The sequence below is a fragment of the Monopterus albus genome, unplaced genomic scaffold (assembly GCF_001952655.1).
Source record: "Monopterus albus unplaced genomic scaffold, M_albus_1.0 scaffold67.1, whole genome shotgun sequence".
Taxonomy (NCBI): domain Eukaryota; kingdom Metazoa; phylum Chordata; class Actinopteri; order Synbranchiformes; family Synbranchidae; genus Monopterus; species Monopterus albus.
Window position 1 is genome coordinate 642791 of NW_018127947.1, and position 22805 is coordinate 665595.

The following is a 22805-nucleotide window of genomic DNA, read 5'->3' on the forward strand; positions in this document are numbered from 1 at the left end:
CACCCCATGGGGGTTGTGCTTTTTTTTTTTTTTTTTTTTTTTTTTCCCCTTTCTTTTTTTTTTAAACAGAGCAGAGCTTTTGAGTGATCCAGCAGTCTAAAGTTTGACCTATGTGTCTGAACTTGACCCAAACATAATTTTTCTAAATTTCTGTCTGATCCCAGCCCAAACTGACAGGTCCTGTAGGGGTCCACACTCTATATCACTGTCACCAGTTAAGCTTGTATTTGAGGGCTGAAACTGTTGATTAGCTTCTTGATTAATGGTTTATTGTATGAAATTGTATTAATTTGTAAAAAATGTCCATCAGAATATCTCAGAGCCAAGAGTCTGAGCAACAGCCATTAGCGTGGCAGTATTTTTATGAAGAGTTTTTAAGACTGATAGATAAGCATGCACCGTTCCGCTCTTTTAGAGTGAAGGGGTGTGATAACCCTTGGTTTTCGTTGGAAATTGGTAACCTCCTTAAGGAAAGAGATATTGCCTGGGCTCAGGCCAGAAAGAGTGGAACTGAAGGAGATTGGCTTCGTTTTAGACAGCTACGAAATAAATGTACACTTTTGGTAAGGAGGTCAAAGTCTGAGTTTTATCTTGCTGAAATATCAAAGAGTATAAATGATCCTAAGATGTTTTGGAGGACTGTAAAATCTACTATGAACTTGATACCAACAAATGAGTTGCCATGTTTTTTGGTTAAAGCGGGTGTACATTTGACTGATAAATTAGTCATGTTGGACCATTTCAATGAACATTTCATTTCAGCTGGATGTTTATCTGACTCTTTGGACCCTGAAGTATCTGGTTTACTTTTAAAAACAGAAGCTTCTGAAATGAGTAGTCATTCTACTCTTAATACTTTTTCTTTTACTTCTGTGTCTATTTCTGAGGTTCATAGTGCATTAAGTAATTTGGATACTAGAAAAGCAGCTGGGCCTGATGGACTGGATCCTTTTTTCTTAAAATTGGCTGCAGACTGTATAGCTGAATCACTGTCTTATGTTTTTAACTAAAGTCTTAGTAGTAACGAAATTCCATTGATTTGGAAATCAGCTTTTGTTCTTCCCTGTTTAAAGGAAGGAGATCCGTCGGAAGTTAATAATTATAGGCCAATTTCTAAACTGTGTGTTTTAGCAAAAATCCTAGAAAAAATAGTGAGTGACCAACTTAAGGGGTTTTTAGAATCAAATCACATATTGTCCCCATTTCAATCTGGTTTTAGAAAACAGCACAGTACTGTTACTGCCACATTAAAATTTTTAAATGATGTGTTACAGGCATTGGATTGCAAAAAACATTGTGTAGCTTTATTTATTAACCTCTCTAAGGCTTTTGATACTGTTGATCATGTATTACTGATTAACTTGTTGTTAAGGATTGGCTTGTCAGAGGGAGCGATCCCTTGGTTTAGGAATTATCTTTCAAATAGGAGGCAACCTGTCCAATTGGGATGGGAGGCTCTTCCTCGTCTTTTTTAGAAATATTAAAAGGGGTGCCGCAAGGCTCGGTCCTTGGACCAATTTTATTTTCTATTTATATTAACAATGTGTGCGACAATCTTACAAATGCTATGTATCACTTTTATGCGGATGAATCAACAGATACTCTGTCAATAACAACAGATCTGGGAGTGTTGATTGAGCTGGTTTCCAGCTATAAGTACTTAGGTTTTTTACTTGATTCTGAGTTGTCTTTTAAAACCCACATTGCTAATGTGGTTCGAAAATTACAAGTGAAGATTGGATTCTTTTATCGTAATAAATCCTGCTTTTCCTTGCAAGCACGCAAATATTTAATATCAGCGACCTTTCTTCCCCTGTTGGATTATGGTGATGTACTGTATATGAATGCCTCAGCTAGATGTCTCCATTCTTTAAATGTAGTTTACCACAGTGCCTTGAGGTTTGTGACGGGTTGTAGTCGACTAACGCACCATTGCAACCTGTATGTTAAAGCACGGTGGTCGTCTCTGATCATGCGAAGACATGTTCATTGGATGGTGCTAGTGTTCAAGGCTTTGGTAGGCCTAGCTCCGGCATACTTATGCTCTCTTTTACGTAGATCGGATACCAAATATGCCTTACGGTCTTGTGATAAGTATCAGCTCATGGTGCCGAGAGTTTGGACCGAAAAAGGTTAACGGGCTTTTGGATTTGCCGCTCCCTCTTCGTGGAATAGTTTCCAAGCAGATTTTAAACTTACTGAATTATGCTCAGTTAAAGCTTTTTATTCCCTTATGGCTCTTAGGCAACAGGACTCTATTGGTCAGTGTAGGTTTTTTTTTAAATTGGTTGTATTGTTGATTATTGTATTTATGGTTTTGATTGTTTAAATGTTTAATGGTTTTGATTTGTATTGAAATTTATGTATTGACGACGTGTTGTTGACCTCTTGGCCAGGTCACCCTTGTAAAAGAGATCGTGATCTCAATGGGTTTTTTTTACCTGGTTAAATAAAGAGAAGTAAAGTAAAGTAAAGTAACAACAGTCCAGAACCGAAAGACCTTCAGTTTATTATTGCACAAGACAGAAATGCACAAATCCTCAACTTGCCATCAAGCTCTGGGCCACAAAAAACTAATATAAATGATTATCAAATAAGTTTTCTGTCAGTTGAATAACAGATATAATGCATTTAGTTCTACTGCATTTATAAATTTGCATGAAATAAGAGGGGACTTATTGCCTAAGATGTATGGCTCAACTTCTACAGCTGTTTTAAATGCCTTGAATTTTGGACAAGAAATCTTTTATAAAACCTGATTTCTCTGATGTTATTTTGCAGAGACAACATGCTATATGGCCAGCAACCTGTACGAATGTCTCCAGTTGCTCCGTCCTTCAAGCCCCGCAGTAGCACCCTGGTCTCCCACATTAATGGCCACAGCAGTGCCCTAGGAGGGAGCAGTGGGCCTACTGAGGACCTGACACGCAGCTTAAACAGAGACAGAGACCGGGAACGAGACCGAGATGGGGACAAGAGGCCGCTGCCAACAGTGTCCTCACGGGTACTTCCTCTTGGATCTTCATCTTTAGTAGCAGACAGGGATAGACCACGGTCTTCCTCATCTTCTGTGCTCACTACTCCTCCACCCTCCAGTCGCTCAGCCCCATCTCCTTTGGACATTTACTCCCGTCCACTGGCCCCAACAGCACATAGTCTCCACAGCGAACCCTCACACTCCCAAAAAGATGGCAGCCTCCCTGCTTCCTCTGCAGCTTCTGTCTCTGTTACTTCTTTGTCTCAGACAAAAAAGTCTGATCGGACCACAACACCAGTCTCCAAACCTCCCCTGATTCTCGCACCAGTTAAAGTTAAAGAGGAGCGAAAAGAGGAGCCAGAGCATATCCCCATCACCCTGCCTCCTCCCGCACCCAACCACAGCTTTGACCGCCCTGGCAGCCATCCACACCACCCCAGTTCTGGTACCCCTTCCTCCTCTTTATCTCTGACTCCCACTCCTGGTGTTCCACTCCCACCACCCACTCCAAACCCCCCTACCCACCAACATCTTTCCCTGCTGGAGCGCTCAAGAGCTATTGAAGCATACCTGGGGAGCACAGCAGGCCCTGCAGGGTTGGTCATGGGTCCAGGAGAACGTCTCCCCCATGGTCCAGCCCAGGTCCCGTCACAGGGTCCACATAGCTTCACTTGGGACCCCTGGAGGGAACTGGCAGCTCAGCAGCAGCAGCAGCATCAGCATCGTAGGGATGCTTTGGCACTTCGGTCAGACCCTCACCTAGCCCTGCAGTCAGATCCACATCTCGCCCGGCTGCTCCAGTATCAGCAGCGCCTTCTGGAGGCAGAGAGGGCTGCGGCTGTAGCAGCTGTCGCAGCAGCAGCCTCCCCTCACCACCCTTCTACTTCTACCTCTACTGCCTCCACCTCTGCTGTGCGCCAGGAGTTTGGCCTAATGGCCCATCATTTCGAGCGCCCACCTCAGCTTGGCCCCCCAGGAGGAGGACTGATCGATGAGGAGCAGCGTGCCCAGATCCTGAGGGAAGACTTTGAGCGGGCTCGCAACTTTGGGATGCACCCGCACCTCCCCCATGGCTATCACCTCTCAAGCCCCTCTCATGCTGCTACCGCCGCTCACCTAGAGCAGCTCCATCCTGGCCTTCTGTCCCATCCGCTGCCCCCAGGAGCCTCTGCTGCTTCTCAGCACCATGCGGGCCTCTACTCCCGTCTAGGTCCACTGAACCCACACCATGTGCCCAATGGCATCCTGGCAAAGACCCCTGCAGGCTTGGTGGGAGCTCTGTCAGTGGGGGCACCACCTCCACTCATTCCATCTGTCACCAGCCGGTCATCCACACCTCCCCGCCGACTTGCAGGGCCAGGTGAGCTGGCACTGTACAGCGCCCACAAAGATGGAGAGTCCAGATAGTACAGGGACTACACTGGAGGAGATGAAGGGAAATGTCAGGATCACTGTGCTGCTCTCAACCTGCCCTGTTTTCCTCTTGAAGACTACTAAACCCTGCCCTTCCAGTTACACAATCAAACCAGCTCCAGCTCTCCCTGTGCATCCTTGGTGTATTTTTATTTTATACTAACTGTTGGTTATTACAGCACTCACTCTCAAAAGCTGTAAGAAGAGGCAGAGGACAGCTTTTTCATTTGTCAGGTGAATCATAATCGATACTCTTAAGCAAGCCTTGTCTGGGTGGATTGGAAATGACTTCCAGTGGGATGTGCACGTCATCCTTGGCTTGGTTTAACTCATGGGATATTATAACACCCTCCACTTCTTAAATCAACCCTGATTAGGTTATGTGAATGAGGGTTTTTAGAAATACAATGGTAAAGTGTTTTTTTTTCTGTTCTGTCTTTGTCTTTTTGTCATTGTTAAGGCAGATTGCTGATGAGCCTGTTTAATGATCAGTAAGCATCGTACCTCAGTTCCCTGCTATACCCAAAAATCAAACCCTCAGCTTCACTGATGCAGAGATTTAACCTTTTTTTTGTGCTTGGTTTGTTTTCAAAGGATGAATGGTAAGATGAACTGTGCTACACTGTGTATGTACACAGTGTTTTAGAGCTTCCTGTAACAGTTTCCCAGTCTCCTCTTGATTCTATGAGAAGGACCAGATTATAGTAGTCTAGAGAAATTGCCTTTGTAATTATTATTCTTAACATTAATTATCTTCTATAATAATAAATATATTCACTGTTATGTTATTTGTCATTGTTTCGGGTATCAACCAGTACTCTCTCCCCAATTTCAAATCCTGCAAAAGACAAAGTAAAAGGCTTGCGTCACAGAAAACTTGCTTGTGAACATGAAGCCGTATCCATTGCCGCCCCTGGCCTTTTCAAGGATCTCATTTATGACTTTATTCTGCTGAGAGGGAGGTTTGCCTATGTGTCACTGGTTGTGTGTTATATCCATTTGGGACTGTGGTAGCCTTGTATTGAACTGTAGAGTTGTTCCATCAACAAAAAATAAGTTATATACATGGATATGTGGGACATTGCTGAAGAACTGAAAAAAAATATAAGGACAACTAGACAGAGGGTATCCTGAGAGGGAAAAGACTGGGTCAATTATTTTAATATGACCATTTTATACCTTTCAAACCCCTCCCCTGGAGACCACAAAGATTAATTATTAAATGAATTGTTGTTTACTCTGTTGTGTGGGTCTTTTTGTTCTGAATCTTTAAATATTTAGAATTCAGCTAACAAATATTTTTAGCACGGGTGAGCTTGCAAAACGTCTAGTCTGAACATTGTGAAAAATGTCAAGAGTTTAAGCTATATATTTACAGTCCAAAGTCAAAATTATCTTTAGTTTACTCTGAGGACATTATAAAAACAAGCACATATTTACATTTTTTTAAGCTTTTTGGCATTTTTGCCTAAAAATAGTTTGCTGTCAATCTGCTAATTGTTTCAGCTTTGTTAAATATGGTAAATGGTCATACAGTATAGTGCTTTTTCTGTGCATTGATGCACACTATACTATTTCCCATTCACATACTGGTGTCATGACCCAGATCAACTAGTTCAGTGTCTTGCTAAAGGACACTTTGAGACATGGACTGAAAAGCCAGGGATTGACCTGCTGGTTAGGGAATAACCTGCTCTAACTTCCAAACCACAGCTGCCCCATGACATTTTATATAGTTGAGACAGTTCACCAACAACTTAAGTTGTTACCCTTCAGTTTCTCTTAGGATTAATAAACTATCGTTCACATACTGTAGGTTGAAAGGAAAATCTGAACTTTCCATAGTATTAATATTCCTATAAGGGCTGCATCTAACAACTATTTTAATCATTGGTTATTTTAATTGGATTAAATTTTCCCAATTAATCATTTTTGAAAATTGTGAAAATAATGGTACAATTTTTTTTATCTGACCAAATGTCCAAGAACATGTCCATGTAGCAGGAGTGGTGTAGTGGTTAGCGCTGTCACCTTACAGCAAGAAGGTTCCAGGTTTGAGCCCTGGCCAACCCGGCCTCTCAGTGTAGAGTCTGCATGTTCTCCCTGTGGCTGCGTGGCTTCTGTCCAGGTACTCTGACTTCCTCCCACAGTCCAAAGACATGCAGCTTAGGATGACTCTAAATTGTGTGGGTGTGTGTCTTTGTTTATCTACATGCTAGCCCTGTGATACACTGGTGACCTGTCCAAGGTGGTCCTCACCTGTCATCCAGTGTCAGATGGGATTGGCTCCAGCTCCCCCCACCATAACCCTATTCAGGAGTAAACGGTATAGATGATGAATGGACTATCATGCAACATAAAGAAAAACTTCAAAATCTCTCATTTGAGAAGATGGGACTTGAGGATGGAACTTATAAATAAATTAAAATAGTTGTTTTTGATCAACTAATTGATTCATTTTGTTTCTGCTCTAAATCCTAAACAGGAATGCTCCCTGTTGGCCACACATGTGCTCGGTGTGTGCGTGTGGTTGTGAATGTAAATGCATATATGTGTGCGTGTGTGTGTGTGTGGGTGGAGAGCTGTAACTAATAATTAAAATTATTAACTGAAAGAGCCTACCTTTTAAAGGTTTCCCACATCATGCATTAAATCTTCACATTTGAGAACCATGGAGCCATGTTGATACTTTTTAGTTTTTGCTTAAAAATGAATAAAATAATTGTTTGATAATCAAAATAGTTAACTAGCCGACCAATTATTCCAGGAAGGGATGGAATATAAGGGGGATGAAAACCACTTTTTTTCTCTGAATTTTATCTACCATTAAATGGTCTTGCATATAATGACTCCTGTCCAGGTCCTTTTTACCACAAAAAGAAAAATAAACTTGTAGAATCATCCATATTGAATATTGATATTTGTCACTCGAGAATTACATTAAATTATTACAAAAACTAAGCCGACTGGAATATCTGAATATAGGCTGACAGGTAAAATATGTCTTATGCAATGGTGTTACTGTGAATGATCGTCATGTTAATCTAATTATACAAGCGATTTGTAAAACTCTATGGTTAAGGTGAAATAAACGTTTCAGTTGCAACATTCAATTAAGAGATCTTCTAGCAACAAAGCGAAATACCGATCCATAATTCTACATTAAATAACACAGGTAAATAACGTAACAACTACGAGAAAAATCAACATTTCAAGTGGCGCGCTTGTCGATATCTCGCGAGATTTCATTGTGTTCCTTACTTTGTCAGCAGCAGTGGTCCTCCACCATTTCGCTGCGTAAAGTCTCCTCCCCGCGACCGCTACATTCTGCGCCGAAACCCAGTCTCTCCCGGTCCGTATTTTAACTTCTTCCCACAGACCTAGTGGTACCTCATTGGGTACCGGGAGACAGTTTGGATTACCGGCATTACGGATTGTGTGTGATTTTACGCGGATGACGGCTCCTTCAACGAGAATTTAGTAAAAGAAAATTGGTCGGAAATTTCAGGTAGGTGGGAACTTAAGATGGCGGCTTTGGTAGGGAGGGGGGCAAGGAGGAAGTAATGGGGGACTTGAGGGGGGGCTCAGACTAACGAAAGAACACAATCAGACTGCGTTTCGTGCAGTAATATATTTTCACCGGGTTACGTTGAAATTTATTGACACTACATTGAAACAAATGAGAGTAGTAACATAAAGCAATAACACTGAACAAACTTCTATGTAAAGGGTGCTGAATGAAATATCCCATCATTTCCTTACCGTCGCTTATAAAAAGCCAGCCGTGGGACAGTGTAGGTCCCCCTAAATCCCCCGTGTAATCATTGAAAAATTTATATGGAACTTTGTAACAATGTTACTTGCTTTTTGTATAGTCACTTAGAAATAAATTGTTACTAATGACTAAAATGGAATAAGTTTTACAAATTTATTTTCGTAAGAAGAGATGTGACCCCACGTAGTGACGTCACAAGTGATTGTTCACCCCCCCCCACCCCGTGTAGTGCATGCAGAAGTGGGTTTTAATGCAACTTTTCGTGTGTTTTGTCTCACCGTGTATTAACTTACCAGATATGTCGGTATGAATAAACGGGTTTTGTGAACCTGGAGCATTACATAACTGCGGGACGAGGCGCCTGCGCATCAAATGAACGCACCCTACTACTAACTCTTCTACCTTGCTAGTTAGAAGTAGGCTCTCCCTTTAGTGCCACCCAAGCAGTGTTATTGTGGACGCTAACGTTAGCTAGCAGCCACACTAGCCAAACCGGTGTTGTGTCGAAATCTGTCCGCCACATCGATCTCTGTTTCCCCATTAGCATGACCCGAGCCCACATTCACCTCTGACGTTTTTTTGAGTGGGGAAAACAGACTTAGATTTAACACCGGTAACGTTAGGCGTTAACGTTAACTACTTAATTGTTTGGCTATTATGGAGAGCCGAATTCTGAGCTTGTGGTACCACAGCCACTCTGATAGAAATGAAAGTCTATTCGTATTTCTTATAAACTCAGCCAGTGTACTGAGTAAAGATGCAATTTTCTATACAATATAATTAGCTACAAGATCGCCTGGCTACAGCTAGCCACAGTGAATAACATTTACGTTTACAAGAGCAGAAAATGAATGACCGGAGGGCCGTGCGCTTGGTCACCGGCTTTTAGCTTTTGAGCGCATGCTGCGGAACACCTTCCTGTGGGCGACTGCAGCAAAAGCAACTTAGAGCTAGCTAACGGAGCTGCTGGTCCAGTGCAGCTTCACTGAGTATTTTTTATTAGTGCAGCAAGATGACCCACTCAAACGTGCTGTGATTTTTGTCATCATTGCTGTTGCTAGTGGATACCCGAATTCCCCCCGGGATCAATAAAATATCTATCCATTTATCGATCTACCTACCTATCTAAATACACCAGCTCCAGCTCGGTAACTAGTAGGCTAGCCAGCTCCGTGAGTGTTGTTGGTGCTCTCCTGACATGACAAGACGCTCGTCGTCCCACATATTGTGATCTCTGTTTTAACTTGCATATATAATTAAATTTATTCTCAATTAATTTCTTTTATTGTAAAATACACCTGCACTTTGTTGCAGTGATGGAAGAAGTATCCAAATCCATCGCTTAAGTAAAAGTAAGGGATTTTTAATGTAAGAATACTCTGTTACAAGTTAAAGCCATACCCCTTCATTTTTATGTGAAAGTGTATCTAAGAAGATTGGTTAATTAATCACTTGCAGAAAAATAACTGGCAAGCCTTCTGACACTTGCATTATTATTTTAGCAAAAATAACAAACGCCTGCTGGTTCTAGCTTCTTAAATGTGAGGACTAAGTGCTTTTCTTTTTCACATGTAATAATAAATTTAAATAATTAAAAGATCTGTTGAAATAATTGAACATAAAAGCAGTAAATGCTCACAAAGCTAGAACCTTGACATGTTTTAGGTTTTAATTATTAAGTAAAGACAGATGCTGTGGCTTATTTGATTTTAGTAATAAAGTTATCCATTTCTCTTTTTTGCTTCCTTAGACTATGTGGAGGGGACCCTAATTTCAGCATCCTGGAAGTAGAAAGCACAGAAGATCTGTGTCTCACACCACAGGCAGGTGAGAGTGAGAAATGGTTGCTTCGCTCAAATATCTGAATGTAGCATTCTGTCAAATATTTGGTGATGACTTGCTTATGGACATAGGCGTTGACTATTTTCTAAAAAAAAATATTTTGACCTTGATGTCTGCTGTGCCTTTTGTAAGATACTGATTTGTATGGCTGGTAAGTGGGAAGGGGAATATCATGTACTACACACAGTCATAGCCTACCATATTAGAGAAGTTATTCTTATTTGTACAGTTTTGTCCATGGTCCCTCTCATTTTTCCTTTAGGAAATTACATGCCTTTTCCAGACATTTGTTAACAATCTGTGTCCACCCCCAGGTGCAGTGTGTAGCGGGGGCAGCACAGAGGAAGAGGTGGTGTGGCAGCACACCTCTCCGGCTCCGGCTGTGGATGTGCTGGGTGGCAACCCCCAGGTTGCACAGAATGTGTCTGGGGAGTCGCCGCGGCATGCCCCGCAGCCGGTTGCAGCTGCCCCCCGCGCAGTCCCTCCATGCACCAATTCGTCCACTGTGCCATTGCCGAAGAAAAACGATTCTGCGTTCCTCGGCATGGAGAACACCTCTGAGACTCTCCCAATCAGCAGCCAGTTTAAGGACAGCGTCTCAGAAGAAGTCCTGGCTGGGGAGACCGTTACTGAAGTTGTTGGAGTTGCAACATCCGTCACTGAGGACTGTAGTTCCTCTGCTGAGATGCAAAGGCTTCCAACCTCCCTTTGTCCAACTCTTCCCTCAGATACACAGATTGACAGCACAGTGCAAAAGTTGCAGTACGGGTCACAAACTGATAAAGACAAAAGTCTCTCAAACAGTCAGACAAACCAGATTCAGCAGCTTAGAGAGGGTGCTGGACTTGTGGTTATTACAGGGACAAAGGAGAAACAGTCCATCACATTGGAATATAAACCAGCTACTGGAACAAACATGGAACATGGTGGAAGAGAGCACACAGGTGGAAATATTCTCCCACAACCCCAGTCTCAGATCTGTTTCACAGCCTCTTCTCTCTCTGTCCCGCAATCAAATGTTGGCTTTAAAGTCGCCACACAACATGGGGCTGTGGAGCAGTCTGACATGGATTCACTTGTGCATGCAAGTCAAGGCAGCCATATACCTCCGCCAGGTGCTGCAGAACAAACAGGTGGTCACCAGGGCTCAAAATCGTCTCCACTCCCTTTACCCCCATCTGTCAACAGAGAGATTAAACAAAGTGACTTGTCAAAAACACAACCTAAAATCATCAAGGAGGTCTCAGATGATACCAGAGAAATACAGAAAAGACATTCTTTGCCATCACTGGGGACACTGGAGCATGTTGAAGCACTTGTTGAAACTTGTCACAGAGAAACACATCCTCCTCCTTCTGAAATACTTGAGATCCCAAAGGCAAGAGAATTCATTCCTGGATTTTTCACGTCTTCTGGAAAAGGAAGCTCAGTTTCCAGCAGCACAGCTGACAGAGCAGATTGCACCATCCAGAGGAGCTGCAATCCCCTTGAAGGAAAATTGATGGAAAGTAGCAGGAGGGAAGAACAAACTGACACAACCACCTCCTCATCTGATTTCACAATGCTGCCAGAGTGCTCTTCTGCACAGAATTCCTCAAAATCCTCTGCCGACCCTCATCTGTTTGACACAGACCTAGTGGTGTCGCTTGCAGAAACATCTCTTTCTTCTCATCAAATCCCCACAACAGAGGTGCCACTGATTGCTGAGCTTGTGCATTCATCTAATGCTCAAGAAATTGTGGTTGTCAGAGAAGAGGCTCATATCAGTGGTGCCTGGTCTAACATGCACCTGAATCAGAGTTACCTCCTACAACGAGAAGATGGCAGCGTCTGTGAAGCTGCCATCGTCAGCGAGCTGAGTTCTGGACTCTCTGCTGGACAACCAGCTATTGAGTTGGACTCACAGCCAGTAGAGGTGTACGAGTTCTGCGGCCTGGTGGAGGAGGTTGCGGAGGAAACCGTGTGTGTTGGAAGTAGCACACAGATACCACACTCTCCAGGATATGAGGTGAATTTATTCAATGCGTTACTAGAAAACCCTGATGAGTACACTGTCAAAGAGGACCTAGAGTCACGTGCTGAACCATCTAATCACACCGTTAATGCAAGTGACACTGTCATAATTTCCCAGCAGCCCTTCTCTTCACCACACAGTGCAAATCTAACACAGGCTTGCTCTAACAATAATTCCCATAATTTGTCCATACAAAACACAGGGGTGGCTGCTGTCGGGCAGCATTTGGTCTTAGATGTTAACCCAAATATTAAAGCAGCAAACTCAAGTGAGGTTTGTGTAGTTAAAATAGCTGCTGTCACATCTGACTCATTCACTGTTGAACAGACTGACACCAGTGCACAACTTGTGACATCTTGTTTGCAGGTCAGTGCAGCACTTTTAGGCCAAGCAGAGGTGATTAAATCTCCTGTAACAGTTCTCCAAAAACAGGAAGCTAAGGCTGGTTCAGTATGTGTCGTATCCCCAGTTGGTTCTGGTGAGGAGATGGGATTGGAATCGTCCACTGCTGATTCAGTGTGTGTTTCCAAACTGGAAAATCAACCCACATTAAATCAGTCCCCAGCCGTCGCTGTTGTAAGTACCACCATGCCAGAGGCCTGTGTTTCTTCATATGAAGGAACCAAAGAAACCCCTGCTTTGACAGAGACTCCAACACAGAGCAAGAATGTTGCTGTGCTTACGCAAACCAAATCGGAGTCTTTCCACACCACTCACCACTCTGGTATTATAAATCCAAAACTGCTGCTTCTTAAACCGGGAGAAACTCCTCTCCTGAAACACCCACCCTCCCTTATGGCACAGGTGTCCAAGCAGCAGAATGTGGCTGGCAAGCTGGGCAGTGCCTGCAGCACTTGGTCTGGCACAATGTCTGAGGAGCGCCTTCCCCAGATTGTCTCAGCGGCAGACTCTTTATGTGTGTCTGTGGCTCTTAGCAGCCAGAGAGCATCTGTCAGCTCCACATGCAAATCTGACAAAGAGGCCTTAACTGTTACTGAAAGTTCAAGTGAAGCGGATCCTGCGTCCCAAGTTGTTGTCACACCTACAGATGCCACCCCACCAACTATGCCTCACAACCTGAATATGCTTACAGCATCAGCAGAAAGGGAATGTGCAGCATCTACCAGTGTCAGTGACTCCATCATCCACCCTGACTCCCTCTATGTGGAGGAAGAGGGTGAGGACATGGAGCAGGACGAACCAATGGAAGAAACTGTTGTGCAGGACGTCACCTCAGGGCAGGTTAGCAGCCCAGAGGAAGGCAGTGACGAAGAACCTGACGCAGACAAAACAGAAAATGAGATGACCACCCCCAGCTCACCACTCAAGGTATTTTCACGAAAAATGGGAAATCTGGTAATGAAATCCATTCTATCAAAGACAGAGAAAACTGCAGAGACAGTTAGACAGAAGAGAGAGTTTTGGCAGAGTCATGGACTAAGAGGTAGGCAGACAGTCAGTATAGATATGGAGATAAGTTTCTAAACAACATGACACGCTGAAGCAGTGTGCATCATCATACTAAAGTGATTGAGCGCCAGTCCCAGGCAGTTGTATCAGACTCGGTTAAACAAGGGCACAGCTGAAGTGAAAATAATGTTAATAAGAGTCCAGGTGCTGCTTTGTGATTGTGATGATGCTGAAATGTGTTTATTAGCTATTGTTTATCTTAATATTTTAGGCAAGGTTGATTTTACTTTTATCTTTATAATATACTCAATGCCACAAGAAGAGTTGTTAGGTTCACACTGCGCCCTGTATATTTTTTTTTAACTTATCGCGTCAACAAAACATTTCAGGCAGAGGTGATGTGTCTGTAGTTGTGCTTGTATTTTAGTGTATGACAGTTTTATGAAGTAATTTTGTGAACTTTAACTTAGTCCAGATCCTGAAAAAAAGAAATTAAGAAGATGTGTCTTGGCTGAACACAAAAGCAATATTTGTTATTACACCACCGTTTCTTTATGCTACTATGAGTCATATCAGGTATTTTGGCATATTTTAAATAGTGGCATCATTTTACCATCCTACTGTGGTCCATGTTGATGTAACTCTTGTGAACAGTGTTTTTATTATTTAGTGATATATTTCTTTTGAGTTGGCCGCATGCTAAGCCGTGTGTGTTTTCCAGCATGGACAGAGCAGGACAGACAGAAAGGCACTGTTCCTTAAGGTAAGTGGTGGTTCTCAGACACCCAGATAGACTGCCTTTAACACGGCATTCACGAGCACATCCTAGTTAGGCACTGTCACTGTTCATAACCCGGAGTATTCTGACTTAAAGAGGTTTTTCTTTGACTTCAGTTATTTTATGATTGCAGCTCTGCATACAGAAAATCCAGTGGACGGCCAGTGCATTGTTCTGGAGCATGTCCATTTGCTTCTTCTAAACTCTTGCTCTAACCTAATTCATGAATGTGGCTTTTATCTTAGTGAACTGTACTACTTTCACCTACATCTGTTTGTTTTTTAATAATTTCCACTTCTGATCCTTTGGCTTTTAGGTGCGCCAGTGGATAGCAGACAGGGTCACCTCAAATTCGTCTCCTGTCTCGCCTTCCGCCTCCTCTTCCTACCCAGGTCCCTCGCCCACCAGTGACTGGTCCATACGACGACGGGAGAGGGCCTCACCTCTCCGGGGTCCTCACGGCAAGTTCGTTTCTCCGTCCTCTGTTGGTTCCTACAGTTTGTCCTCTTCCTCGCCTGACCAGGCCACTTCTCAGCGACTACGTGGAGAACGTCACACAGACATAGCAGAGCTGGCTAAACATGTGAGTGAGCCTTAACAACTTCTTTTTGTTTGGCAATAATGGAGAAGCAAGGCAGCGTCATGACACTAGAAGAACTTAAAATGTTTAGTGAATCAGAAAATCAAAATAACTTTTTTAATATTCCATAGGTGGTTGGAGGTGCCACAAAATGCTGCTGCCACTGTGACTGGGATTAGCTGTGCATTCACAGATTATTCTCTGCATTTATGGTGACCTGAGTAGGAAGGCGTCAGAAAGTGAAATCACTTAGACAAATCGCTGTGAACTGTCAAACATTCCTACTTTCCAGCAGAGAAATGAAGCATCCTGAGCAGGGACTTCATTAGTATGTGATCAGACAGGTTTACAGAACCACCTTCTGATTTGTTTTAGGTAATAAGCTATGTGCATATAAAATCATGGTGTTAACCTTTTGTATTTGATGTTTTTGTCCTTGTTCAGTTGGAGAGCTAGAAGTAACACATAATCAACAAACTGTTGCGTTGAAGAGACTTTACACTGCCACTCTGTTCCACCAGCTGTAGTCTAGTGGAGTGATAAGTGACAGTAGGATTTGATTCTGATTCTCAGGGTCACAATTTGGTTCCAAATGATAAAGAGGCATTATTTTTAGGCTCTTGTTAAAGTTAACTGTGTACCAAACCATGCACTCGTCTCTGTAGTTTACTGAAATGCACTGTTAAACATCACTGGCTAAGTGATCATGAATAACGTCTGCCAAACAGTAAAAAGCAGAGACAAGTGTGAGCACAAGGACGGACACCACTGTTTTTATTATCGATTTAATCTGCCAATTTCTTTTCATTGTTTTGACCATTAAACATAAAAAAGTTGTCATAATTTTACTGAAATGAAGATAATGTCTTGTAGTACCTCGTTTTGTCTGACCAAAATTCCTGAATATTCCGATTATGTTGATATATGACAGAGAAATGGCAGGGTTTGCTTTCTGAGAGCCTGAAATCTGCAGAAAGTTGGCATTTTGCACTGTTATTGCTTGACAAATGACTGAAACAACAAATTTTCATGTCAGTTAACTAATTTGTCCTGCCAAGCTAATTAAGTTCTACAGTCCAAAATGTGGCCAAACACGTGACTTTTATAAAGATAAACTGCACAATACCGTCCAGGTGCCACACAGTGCCTTTGCAGCTAAGTTTGTGATCCTTATGTGAATTGATTTATTTATTTTTTTCCTTTCACACCCAAACCAAACTCACAATATCAGAAACACCTTGTCAGTAATAAATGGTTTGGCCATCATGCCTTATAGGAAGCAGACATTGAGCATCGAACCCAGGCGCTGAAGCGAGATGGTTTCTGGTCGATGAAGCGTCTCACCCGCCTGACAGAGCCGTCACGACCCAAAGTTCACTGGGACTACCTGTGTGAGGAGATGCAGTGGCTCTCTGCTGACTTTGCTCAAGAGAGACGCTGGAAGAGAGGGGTGGCCAGAAAGGTAGCTACAGTTAATCATCACAGAGGTTTCCTGTCCACTTCCAGTCAACATCTCACATGCTCACAAACTAATACTACATTAAACAGTTAAGATAAAAAATGTGCTTTTGTTGTAAGCACACATTTCTACTCAGACCTCAGTCTGAAAGGTTACTGAGGTATGCTGTATGTTCTAGATGTTTTCTGATGGTATGCCCTTAGGTGGTACGGATGGTGATGCGACACCATGAGGAGCTGAGGCAGAAGGAAGAAAAAGCAAAGAGAGATGAACATGCTAAAATCAGAAGAGTTGCCTCCTCTATTGCAAAGGAAGTCCGGGCTTTCTGGAGCAGCGTTGAGAAGGTACAGATGATTCAGAAAAAACGAGGAACCAAACTTTGTGGTTCAGTGTTCACCCGTGGATTGTTTTGTTTTTTTGATAGAAATTAAATACACCCCCCAGACCATAAATACTGACTCTACATGAATGGGTTTTGTCCAGGAGCCAGGTGTTTTCTAATGTGTCGTTCTTGTAGCTTTATTATGGCTGGTGCTTTGTTCATAAAGGTGGTGCAGTACAAGCAGCAGTCCAGGCTGGAGGAGAAGAGGAAGAAGGCTTTGGACCTTCAGCTGGACTTCATTGTTGGTCAGACGGAGAAATACTCAGACCTCCTCAGCAAGTCACTGGCACCCACCAGACCTGCTGAAACCATCTCTCTGACTCCCCAGAAGTCTCTCCCACTTCCCATTGATGAGGATGGTAAGAAGTTGTTTTTTGTTTTTTTTTTAATAAATAGCGCTTATTCTCTCCATGTTGTAGCACTGAAAGTGCTTTCAGTGCTGATTGGCTGGTTCACACAGGGATGTTGTCATAGCTACACACAAATAACTGAATCTTCTTAAGCTTCCACAGAGAAAATGGAAACAAAGCTGTTTTTCATTGTCAAGGTTATTGCATCACTGAGAGAATCAGCCATGTTCTCAGATTTCTGTAAAAGTCCCACCTGGTTATATGAGCTTGACTAAGATAAGTCTAATATTTGTCAGTGCAGTAAAACATTTCTTGGCACAGCACTTGCAGGACACTGTATCTAGCACAGCTTGGCAGTTGTCACGTTTAAGACTTGTTTAACCTGTTGGACTACCCTGCTGTCCGTGCCACCAGTGGCAGCTATTTCCTTCAGCACGGGGGTGAACAGTGACTTCATTTTGAGAGTTTGCTCAGTCAGAAGGAGGATAGACTTGGCAGGGGTTCATTTGTTAGTGTCAATAGTCTGGTCCGACCTTCATTTTATTGTCTGGCATGCTTTTGTGGTGCCAAAGTGCAAACATGGTCTCATTAGTCATCAAGCACTTCTGTCACTGAAACCCAAGCTTAGATTTGCTTGAGAATGTCTTCTAACTGAATCAAATGACTTTCTTTCTTGAATTCAAAACCTTCAGCTGAAACCTTGCAGTTGATGTGGCACCTTATAAACCCAGCCATCTGGGATACAAGACATATCACAGATCTTTTTATTTGGAAATACCTTTTGATTTCCTCAATTTATATCAATGCAGTCAGAAATGAAGTGGTTTTTCAGTACAAAACTATTCCCTTTTCTTTATGCAGACAGGGACTTTGAGCCTCCATGTGAGGAGGAGGATGATGAGGAGACAATAGAGGTGGAGGAGCAGCAGGAGGGCAACGATGCAGAGAGCCATCGGAGGGAAATTGAACTGTTAAAGGAAGAGGGCCTGCTGCCCCTGGACAAGTTACTGAGCACCCTCAAACTGCCACAGGTACCTCTGCTGTTGCCGTCACAAGTTCTTATTTAAACCTCTACAGTAAACTGCAGGCTTGACGTCATTACCAACTGCCTTTTGTTTTTAAACAACTTGCAGACTTAACATGAAAAAAATCACACAGGCGTTTAAACAGTTCAAACCATTTTTAGGCCACAAATTTGTAATTGAAAACAAAGGTGAACACAGTCACTCAAACTGTCCACTGTAAATATCCATTAGAGATGTGCTGCCATCCAGTTGTCATGCTATGATCATTGTGTTATTGTGACATTCCTGAAATACTGCTATTGCCAAAATATAAAGTTACTTCACTCAGTCACTGCAGTGGACTCACCTAACAAACTTGGCAAAGACCTGGACTGTGCAAAAGAGCGTACAAATCCCCTAAAACACCAGAAACAACATTAGGTTGGCTCTTTAAAGTTTAAGATAGTTGACTGGGAATAACTTTAAATGCAGTACCGTGTCTGTGTCTCTAAGACTCTACAGTATGTGTCTGTTCATGTTTTCATACATTCCCATTTTTTAAAATTTGATGTTAAAAGTTGAAAGAACCAGTTTCACTCATTTTATGTGCAGCGTTTCAGTCCTCAGACCTTCATACTTTAAAACTGATGAACCAAGATTTTGCGAACATAATGTTTTCAGTCAGGAGTTTCTGACTACAGATACACTGGCACGTCTCTAACGTCCATTACTGTACCTACTGTACATGTGTTAACATGAACATGTAGATGATGGCTTGTCTTCTCTTTCTTTTTTCACCTTCAAATTATTATTCACCTAATGTTATTAAACTGGTGTTAATGCTATTATTTTTAAGACTGGTTGTAACTCAAAACAGAGGATGATTTTACTTTAGCAACTTCAGATACTCTAATCATAGACAAAACAAAAAGAAACTTACTGAGAGTCTTGCCAGAAAAATATTAATAATTTTTTCAATAAATGACAGAACTAAGACTTTAGATGTTGTTATTAATTTAAAAAAGCAAATTGTATTTCTGGCAGGATACGCTTATGACTGGTTTGTGGCATATGTGTTTTCTAAGAGGCCATGAACATTCTATGAAGTACTGTTACATTTGAAAATACAAATAAATTGTTATGGCTGAATTAATATGGTCATTTAATCATTGAAACCCTGAATTATATAGGACACGGGCTTCGAGGAAGAAAGCTCTGAAGAAACATCTTCATCAGTGGAGGAGGAAGAGGAAGATGGGGAATTCACTGCTAATGAAGAGGATGGTAAGATGTGGGGGAAAATGTTCTGGTACACACTTCAGGTATACACATCTTGGAAACTGAGATAAAATATTGCATCAGTATTTATTTTGAATTCCTTGAAATTACATATTTTTGGTCTATTAGTGATTTACAGCCTGTTTTTCTGCTCTTCAGCTGAGGATGAGGAGGAGACCATAGCAGCCCAGGAGAAGGTAGAAGGGAATGTAGATCACGCACAGGAACTGGGCGACTTGGCTAGAGAAGGTAGGTGCTTTTTTCACACTGATGCATGAAATGGAAGGTGCACTTGCTTATGTTGAGTAGAATTTAGTTGTTAATTTGTGTAGGGATTTAAAATGCTGTTCACTTGGTTGAAGAGAAATCAGCTCAATGTCATCTTAAATTCTGTGTAAAAGTCTCAACGCTACATGTACATCGTGCTTTAAGGACACTAAATTCAGATAAGCCAGAACCAGTGTATAAAAAAGTTGGCGAATCTTAAGAACAATACAATAAATGTCTTACAAAGCATTTACTCCATAGTACTGGAGAAACTTTGAGATGAGAAATTAAACAGCCATTCCAGTTTTTCATGATCTAAATGATATTTCAAGGTTTATTCAAGACATTTATAGTTAAAAGTACCGCCTCACAAACAATTGTGCAAAGTAGACAGATTTGAAAGTTCCCCAGTACAGATGTTCTTTGTGCACTTATACTGAATTTCTGTTTTAATGTAGATGTGTCAGAACGCTGCATGTCACAGGAGCAGTAAACCTCTGTGCTGACATGTCTCTGTGTCTCTTGTAGGTGATATGAGTATCGAGGAGCTGCTGGAGAAGTACAAAGGAGCATATGCCTCTGACTTTGAGGCACCTTCTGCATCTGGCTCCAAAGCAAGCTCTGATTCGGAGGTGTCTGGGGACGAGGAGGAGGAGAGTGAAGAAGATGAAAGCGATGTGGAAAGCAATACTTCCTCCTCAGGTATTAACCTGCTCACAGGGAATCAAAATAATCTCATGTGAATTGTTTATGTGCTGAAACACTGACAAAACAAAGTTGCAACTTTGACTGGTTTAATACATGCTGCCTACATTATGTCCTCCCTCAGAGTCACCAGGAGACAGTGCAGAGGATGATGAGAGTGAGGAAGAAGAAGATGATGATGATGATGATGATGAGTGTGGAGATGAAGGAATGGAGGTTTTGCTAAAGGAGGGAGATAACAGCCCATCTTCGTCTAGTTCAAGGCCAAAAAAAGAAATCAGCCACATTGCTGCTACTGCAGAAAGTCTGCAGCCTAAAGGCTACACTTTGGCTACTACGAAGGTCAGTCTTCAATATTGAGAACAGTAGTTTGTTGTAACCTAAAATTTCCACAATTCAAGATATAATAAATAGATTGTAAAGTATAAATATGTTCTGAGTTTGTCACGTCACAGAAAGATGTAATTAACCACCCAGTCAAATTAAATGATTAAACATATTGGCAAGTTTAGGAAATTAGCTTTAAAAATCATGGAGAAATAAGGAGTATTCTCTGCTCTGAAATGCTGGCGGTGTGTCAGGTGAAGACATGCTGAAAACTAATCGCAGAAATGTGCCATCTGTTCTCGTCACGGATGTATTAACGGAAGAAAGATGCATTTCAGTTTTTGGGGGAGGCCTTGTGTTAAGGATGGCTTCAGTGTGTCATCGAGCGATGCTTTCTTCCCCGACCAAAAAGTGATGAAAGGGTCTAACTCCACAATTCAGCGCTACATAGTTTTCAGTCTTTTCATATGTTTTCAGAAACTATTTTCTAACATGTATAATGTGTTTAGAAACAAATCACTAATTTTGCTTTTTCATCTTTATTTCCACTAAAAGGTCAAGACTCCCATTCCATTCCTGCAAACGAGAATACCAGCACATTGGACTCGACTGGTTGGTCACTATGTACGAGAAAAAGCTCAACGGCATTTTGGCTGATGAGATGGGTTTGGGCAAGACCATCCAGACTATTGCTCTGCTAGCTCACCTCGCCTGTGAAAAAGGTAACAGACAAACTCAGTATGTTTTTAGTAACACTTATATATTTTTACAATGCTGGGTAAGACTGCTGACCAGGCTTTGAGTCCTGACCAGCATGTAAATTGTTTAGTTTGTTCCAGTTCCTACCAGTTGAGGAATGTCAGGCCCATTGTGTTCTAGCTGACATGGAGATGATTCTTCATGCTTTCATTTCATCTCATTTTGACTACTGTAACTCCCCTTTCACCTGCCTTAGAAAGATATCCCTGGGTCAATTACAGGTGGATCACAATACTGCTGCTAAGCTTGTGACAAATTCCTCCCAAAAGTCTCATCTAACACCTATTTTGATTTCTTTACATTGGCTTCTTGTATAGCGCTTTTCTCTGCATTGCAGCACACTCAAAGCGCTTTCACACTATTTGGACATTCATCCATTTGTACTCACATTCACGCACAGGTGTCATCACCGGGAGCAACTGGGGGTTCAGTGTCTTGCTCAAGGACACTTCAACATGTGGGCTGGACAAGCCAGGAATCAAATTGTTGATCTTCTGGTTAGGAGACAACCCGGAGAACAAGGTTAAGCAGCTTACCCCACCCTCATTACCACCACCGTGGTGTCCTTGAGCAAGGCACTTAACCTCCAGTGCTCTAGAGTAGCTGCTCAGTGTCCCACAGGTCAGCCTGTGGTTGTACTGATAGGTCCAGGTGTGAATGTGATCAGGTTGTTCCCGCCAGGTGTGAATGTGATCAGGGTGTTCCCACAAAAGAGAAGTGGCCTCTCAGTGAAACTACCCAGGCTCAAGACAAAAGGAGGCAAAGGCGGTTGCAGGTGTTAATCTTACGAATTAAGATCTGTGGAAACTGTGGGCATCTTTAAAAAGCAGCGTAAAAACTTTGTTTTATATGATTCTTGTCCTAACAGGGAAGCATTTTATGATAGCTGTTCTTAAAAGGTGCTGTTTAAATGAACTTCACTGGTATATTTCACTTCAGTTCCTAGTGAATGTCCTTTGCTTCTCATAGTTTTATTCGGTTACTGAACTCGGCTTCTTTTCTACTGCTGATATTTTGTCATTTTTCCTTTTTTTTTCAGGTAACTGGGGCCCTCACCTCATCATTGTTCCCACCAGTGTGATGTTGAACTGGGAGATGGAGCTGAAGCGCTGGTGTCCTGGGTTTAAAATCCTCACCTACTTTGGCAGCCAAAAGGAGAGGAAGCTAAAGAGACAGGTAATGAGTTCACTGGTTCTGGAGTGTTTTCTCCAGTGAGTAGTAGCTGATCTGACATATAGTGATTTTCTAAAATGGCCAATTATATGAAAAGGTCTGTATTGAAAAATATAGATTAAACCATACCGTTTTTTTTTCCTCATCTTTTCTCAGGGGTGGACAAAGCCTAATGCTTTCCACGTGTGCATCACTTCTTACAAGCTGGTGCTGCAGGATCACCAAGCTTTCCGACGCAAGTCTTGGCGGTATCTGATCCTAGACGAGGCACAAAACATCAAGACCTTCAAGTCCCAGCGCTGGCAAAGCCTG

At 42.2% G+C, this 22805-nt stretch overlaps 2 protein-coding genes across 5 annotated transcripts in view; both read left to right on the forward strand.

The window, feature by feature from the left end:
* Positions 1–5627, forward strand: part of fbrs (fibrosin) — a 20052-nt gene extending 14425 nt beyond the window's left edge. For all 4 annotated transcript variants that reach the window (XM_020604638.1, XM_020604637.1, XM_020604639.1 and 1 more), the window contains one exon: positions 2782–5627. In XM_020604638.1, coding sequence (XP_020460294.1) covers positions 2782–4384 — 1603 coding nt within the window. In that variant the 3' untranslated portion in view covers positions 4385–5627. The remainder of the gene's footprint in view (positions 1–2781) is intronic.
* Positions 5628–7609: 1982 nt separating this feature from the next.
* The window catches only part of srcap (Snf2-related CREBBP activator protein), a 31073-nt gene continuing 15877 nt past the window's right edge, over positions 7610–22805 (forward strand). The window contains 17 exon segments of the mRNA XM_020604643.1: positions 7610–7898; positions 9916–9992; positions 10322–13350; positions 14153–14194; positions 14526–14792; positions 16066–16251; positions 16452–16592; positions 16797–16989; positions 17842–18011; positions 19175–19268; positions 19422–19511; positions 20058–20231; positions 20359–20576; positions 21117–21139; positions 21141–21283; positions 22360–22496; positions 22650–22804. Of these exon segments, the coding sequence (XP_020460299.1) occupies positions 10552–13350; positions 14153–14194; positions 14526–14792; positions 16066–16251; positions 16452–16592; positions 16797–16989; positions 17842–18011; positions 19175–19268; positions 19422–19511; positions 20058–20231; positions 20359–20576; positions 21117–21139; positions 21141–21283; positions 22360–22496; positions 22650–22804 (4832 nt within the window). The 5' untranslated portion in view covers positions 7610–7898; positions 9916–9992; positions 10322–10551.